Source organism: Octodon degus, unplaced genomic scaffold, assembly GCF_000260255.1.
Source record: "Octodon degus isolate 3935 unplaced genomic scaffold, OctDeg1.0 scaffold00271, whole genome shotgun sequence".
Taxonomy (NCBI): domain Eukaryota; kingdom Metazoa; phylum Chordata; class Mammalia; order Rodentia; family Octodontidae; genus Octodon; species Octodon degus.
The window spans coordinates 15,634-21,752 of record NW_004524847.1 but is presented as its reverse complement, the minus strand read 5'-3'; the positions used below and the strand labels follow the sequence as shown (position 1 = coordinate 21,752).

The window sequence follows — 6,119 nt, the reverse complement described above, 5'->3', positions numbered from 1 at the left end:
GTTCTCTGAGGCTTTCAGGGAAAACACGAAGGAGCAGGTCAGGCAGGGCAGGGGCCCGGAAGCTAGCTAGCTCATCTGCTGGGGCTACGTTCTTGTCTTTTAGGAGCTGGAGGTGGCTAATGTTGTGGTTTCAGCGCCATCTGCTGGTAATCAACTGGCATGGCAGAGGCGCCAAGGCCCAACGCATAGTAGGTGATAACTAACTGGCTGGGTCAGGCAAGGGCACCTGGGAGTGACCCCATAGAGCCCTTCGGGTTGAGCCACAAGCACCCTCCCGGCAGTCCTCAGGGGCTGACATCCTCAGCTCCGCCCGAGGCTCAAGGGCAGCTCCATGTCTGGTCCTGTGGGGACCCGGATTCCCTTCTGCAGGACCCTGCATTCTGCAGGAGCAGCCCAAGAGCTCTTCTGTGACACACACTACAGGTGGGCTCTGGGTGGGCAGGGAGAGAGAGAATATGCTTCAGACGCAGCTTTGCTTCGATATATCTGCCTGCTGCCGAGCAAGCACTAAACATGCCTAACTACACACCTGCACGGTGCATAGGAATGCTCACAGAAACCTCAAACATCATCAAACCGTGAAGATTAGCAGCTTCCTTCTCTGCCCACCCAAAAGAAATGCAAAGAGGGACTGAGAAGCCAGCTCCTCGGAGACAGGTGACAGGGTCAGACACAGGTTGGAGCCACACTGTGCCTTCCTGGACATGTAAGCCGGAGGTTCTCCGACCCTCAGCTTCCCCACCTGTGAAATGGGAATTAAAATGTTACTTATTCCCCCGGATTGCAGAGACTATTAAATGAACTAGTGCCCATAATGACAAAAGGGACAAGGACTTGAATTCCTTAAGTTCTCACCAAAGAATTTCCTTTTCACCCACATCGTCTCCTGTAATCCTCACAACCACTCCTCCGACAGGGAGGGAGCAACCTCCGTCCAGACCCCAGCTCCACCCCACAGCTCTCCTGAACCCTGGGCACCAAAATAGCACCTGCCCCGTGGAGCTGGAGGAGGACTCAGGAGCCTAGCTACTGAGAGCTCAGCACTGCACAGAGTGTGATCAGCACACAGGACTGCTACTCCGGCCTGCTCCTCCCAATTCTAAGACCTGGGAGAAAAAAAATGCAAAAGATCCCCACATGCATCTTGCACATGAAGAAGTTCATTTTAGTATTAACTAGAAGAGCAAACCTAGGAATGACCCTAGTGGCCCCAGCAGGGAAATAGCTAAGCTGGCAGGGGGTCTGGAATGTTCTCCTCATTAAAGCCATGTTCCAACCCCATCTGCACACCGCATCTGAATGCCTCAACCTGCGGGCTGGACAAAACAGCCATGAGGAGCCCCAGTGGGGAAGAATACAGGGATGAAGCAACAAGCAACTGAGTCGAATGACACTGGCAGGCCTTGGGACATTCAAGGACAGCAGAGAAGGGAGACCCCAAAACACGCCACCTGCTCCGTATGGGTGGCAAGGTCATGGCTGATCCTTTTCCTTTTCTCAGTGTGCTTTTAAGATGTTACTACAGTTTTCAAAGTCACAGTACTAACTTCAGTTTGAGGCCCTCGTCCTAGCCTGGCAGCTTGGCCGGAAGCTGTCAGGAAGGTTTAGGGGCCCGGCTTTCATGGAGGGCCGATTTCACCCAAAACAGCTGGCCTTCCAGTTCGCTCAGCCCTCCCCAAAACTACACCAGCCAGGGACATCTACCTTGGGGTGGCAGGGTGGTCCCCCGGTGACCATGGGCCCTTGCACCCCTGCCATCACCAGACCTATGGCCAAAGCCAGCTGCCACTTGTCACCAAACTTTCACTCTTGTTGCTTTTGTGGTGGAATTGAGACTGAGAAATCTCTCTCTGACCTGGGCAGCTGCACTTGTCCTTGTTATCTGCCTGACCTTCGGGGACATCTGGGCTGGCAGCCCTGGCCTATGAAATTACACTGAAAGAGACATGAAGGCTGCTCAGAATGAGCTACAGCTACACTAGCCCCACCAAGGAGAAAGACACGCCGCCGGCCTGATGTTCCTCCCGAGGGAAGAGGCCCAGGCAAGTGTGCAGAACCACTGCCTGGGGAGCAAGGTGGCCTTGCTTATTACCCACACATTCCTCACTTCCAATAGACGTTCTCGCTGCTGGCAAATGCCCTCCACACGCAGCTCATCAAGGATGCATTTCTCGCTGAAGATTTGCATTGGCTGAGGATTTTCAATTTTAAAAAACCCTGTCTCTCTGTTTCGGCAGCGCCCACCAGCCAGGCCCCTTGCTAAGCAGGCGCCGCACACTCATCACAGGCTGCACACAAAACGTGTGATGGTTCTCCCTCCAGCTCAGACTGAATGCGAGACAGAACTAGAGCAAGGAGGAGCCAAGGGCTAAGCAAAACCCATCCCTACCTGCGTGAAACTCCATGACAGAGGCAGGGTGGGAATCTGAGATAGCGTGTGCATTGTAAGGAGGTCCGTGAACCAGACAGAATTTATAAACACCACAGGCTCAGTCAGCGAGCGAAAAACATTTGGAAGACTTTTAATTGGAAGCCATTTGGCTCAAAGGTGGTTCATCAACCGCAGAATTTTAGTGAAGCACAGCTACATTTGGATGGAATTCTATTAACCTTTTCCCTAAAACTGTATTTGCTGTAATTGCCAATCATCATTTCTTCTTTCAAAAAAAAAAATTAGTTTGGGTCTAGTTATCCAGAATGTTCTCTCGTCCTGTTACAACTTCTGTGGGGAATCAACGTTCACCTAGTGAGGTGGGAGGTTGGGATTGTGCCGGGGAAGCCTTGCTCCCACTGGGCTCTGCATACATCCTGTCCACGTGCATCACAGAGTTTGTGTCCCTTCACTGAGAAAAGAACAAAGAGAAGTAAATGGAGCAGCCGTTGTGCCCAGCGTGGCTGCAGGCTTCCTGCTGGTTCCTGGCCCTTTGGTTTCTGGGCTGAAACCTCGGGAATTCACTGTGGCTTATATGTAGACAGCAAGAAGCTCCGCATACAGAAGACTCCCCAAATAGGGAAACTCCTCCTGACCAGCAAGGCCCCTGTGCTGGCCTACTGTATGCCAACAGCACGTTCCTCCAGGAAAGCATAAAACCAAGGCTCCCGCTGCTTGCTGGAGGGCCCTCAAAGCTTGAAAGAGCCCACTGTGTTTCTCTCCTGCAGAGTCCACCTTCCTGGACAGCACACAGGAGCTTCAGCAGGGGACCCCAGAAGAGGGCACCCCAGGAACTGGCAAGTGCCACCCACCAGGGCCTCTCCCCAGCGAGCTGCTCACTCGGGCACCAGCATCCTGCTGCTGGGCCCTCTCTCCCGCCTCCGCCCTCTGTGCCCCACACCTCCTCCCCTGGGCCAGGGCAGTCCACGCCCTCCACAGTCAGCCACATCTCCCTCCTCATTCCCCAAGGCCTGTTCTCTGTGTTCAGACCTCACTGACCTTCCTATTCTCTAACCATGACCTTCTCTGAGCACCCCAATCCATTGTGGCACCCCCTTATGTCACACCACCCAGTCTTGCTTGCTCCACTGGAATCCCTGCTGCCTGAAAACACCCCATTTCTTTACTTTATGTCACTGTGAGCACTGTCTGTATGTCTCATCTGGGACCTAAATTTGCCAAGGGCAGACTTTGTTCCCCAGAATTCCCAGGATCCCAAACACTTCCTAGCACCCAACAAATCCCTTTTCAATAAATGAGTGAATCCCTCTGATAAGAAGTAAGTAAGGCACAGTCGCCATGCCAGGTCTCCTCCTCCAATGATCAGAATAAAAGCCAGTGCTTTACAATATATTTCAAGCTCTAAATCCAAACCACTTCCAACCCAGACTAAAATACATATCCTGCAGAATTATCAAGATTCATGGAGAAATAGGGACATTTCATGACAAAGAACAACTTAAAAAGGTATGAGAACAGCAAACCAGCATTCAAAAAAGAAAAAATACTCAGTAGAAGTCAGTGAAGCCAAAACAGACAAGAAATCAAGGGGAGTGAATGTATCAAGCATGGCAAATAGTTTTGTTTTTTTTGTTTTTTTTTTTAAGGAAAAATAAAGGAGTCATCAACAGAAAAAGAACACAATGACAGGAATAAATGAATACTCAGTTACAGTGCCCCATACAAAAGGCCTCAGCTCCCCCCGAAAAAAGACACAGACTGGCAGACGTGTCAGAGACGGAATCCAACAGTCTGCTGCATTCAAGAAACTCATCCAGTCCAAAAAGAAGTTCATGGACTAAGAATCAAACAGGCTTACACCCAGCCTTTGCTGTGTGCTTCTGCAAACCTTTCCTCCCCACTATGCCTCAGTTTCCCCCTTGGAGAAGCGCAGACAGTGCAAATGCCACAGAGCTGATGAAAGTGACAGGCGCTGGCACTGAGCACCACTGGGTGTGGCTGGAACATACCTGTGCAGGCTGCTTTGGCCACCACTGCTGTTGTCAGACTGCTGATGCTCACAGCCCGCCCCCGAGCTCGCTCTTCTCCTTCCCACACTGCCCTGCACCTATGTGGCCCCGGTGCCTACCTGAAGGTGATGGCGTAGGAGTCCTCCAGCCCGTCCTGCTTCCTTTCGCGCTTCCGGATGAGGAAGGCTCCATCTCGAGGAATCCGCATCAGCATGTCCTCCGCCTCCCCGCGGCTCAGCCCGTCATAGTACCACCTGCACCCAGGAAGGAAGACAGCCAGGTGAGCGCCCTCAAGGCCATCAGGAGCCACCGCAGGGATAGACCCGTGGGCTCCAGGGACAACTAGGACGTGGCCCTGGAAACAGCCACAGGAGTCACATTGGGGACCTGCCTGGCCATGACCACCTGCAGAGATGGTGGTGTCTGAAAAGAAGCCTGGAGACCAGGTGGGCCTGGGCAGAGTACAGAGTAAGTCCACTTGTCCTCACCCCTCACAGGCTACCTCCGAGGGGGCCTGCACCCATCTCTGGGAAAACTGAGGTGGCATTTTTGTTTATTGTTTTTAGTTATTTCTAAAGATGCAAAATAGCACATTTTAGCTAAGAATCTGGCCGGGGCCCTCTCGGGAGTGCTAAGCCTCTGGTGCATCCAGGCCAGAGACAAGGGGCCAGGCACTGCATGAAAATAAAATATAAAAACTAGAGTTGCTATGAATCATTTGCCTTCTCTCAAAATGAAAATCATTGTATAAAAATCATTTTTCATTTCCACAATGTTTTGACCTTTCACAAAGCCCAACTTGATACTCCCTTTTGCCACCCTTTTCTTTTCCTTATTCTCTGTCAAACAGGAAGTGGTTCAGAGAAGCAGAAGGATAGCTCAGGGCCAATGCTAAACTCTGAATGTGAAAGCCTGAGACTGCAGGACTATGAATGCAAAGTCACAGGGGAGGAGGAGGAGAGGAAAGAAGGGAAGAGAGAGGACAGTGAGGCTGATGGTGGCAAGAGGCTGGCCTGGGGTCTCCTGGGGGCTCTCAGGCTTCGGTGGGCCAGGGTCAGAGAAAGAGGGCCGGGTATGTGACCCAGCCCGGGACCTACGGCTTGGACTCATGCGGGTTGGGGTTGGGCACAGGGTCGGTGAGCCGCAGCTCAAACTCGGCACAGCGCAGGTGTGACTCGCGGTAGTGCTGGATGAGGTCGTAGATGCTGCTGAACTTGAGGTTGTCGGTCAGGTAGTACTTCATGGCCCCATTCTCCACAGCGGAGCGGATCAGGCAGTGCTGCACGCGGCCCGACCGCCTGCAGGACAGGGCTGTCACCGGGGTGGAAGCTGGGCATGCCCAGTGGACACCGCCCCGCCTGCTACCCACCCCGCAGCAGGCTCCTGGACGGGAGGGTTACCAGAAGGACAGGGTGTAGGCGTTTGGGTGGCTCTCGCTCTCCCGCACCAGGAAGGTGCCGTCCTTGGCACCCGCCTCGGCACAGTACTCCTGCAGCAGCCTCTCCGCACTCGTCCTCTTCTCCATCTTTTTGTGGAACCATTTCTCCCCCAAGTGCAGCTCCATGGGTGGGAGGTCCTGGGTCATGACGACCAAGGGGGCTCTGAGAGCTCCGCCGCCTCCCCTGCCTGCCACCTTCCCTGGACAGCGACTGCTGTGGGGGCCTCCTGGAGTCCTGCGACTCCCTGCCCTCCATGGGGCCATGGGTCCCCAAGAGAGG

At 53.3% G+C, this 6,119-nt stretch overlaps 1 protein-coding gene across 1 annotated transcript in view; it reads right to left on the bottom strand.

The window, feature by feature from the left end:
- LOC101560454 (1-phosphatidylinositol 4,5-bisphosphate phosphodiesterase gamma-2-like) overlaps positions 1 to 6,119 on the bottom strand; it is a 29,553-nt gene that overhangs the window by 10,480 nt on the left and 12,954 nt on the right. Inside the window, exons 9-12 of the mRNA XM_023706802.1 lie at positions 5,802 to 6,084; positions 5,499 to 5,699; positions 4,521 to 4,655; positions 2,093 to 2,174 (exon numbers count right to left, since the gene is read on the bottom strand). Coding sequence (XP_023562570.1) covers positions 2,093 to 2,174; positions 4,521 to 4,655; positions 5,499 to 5,699; positions 5,802 to 6,084 — 701 coding nt within the window. The remainder of the gene's footprint in view (positions 1 to 2,092; positions 2,175 to 4,520; positions 4,656 to 5,498; positions 5,700 to 5,801; positions 6,085 to 6,119) is intronic.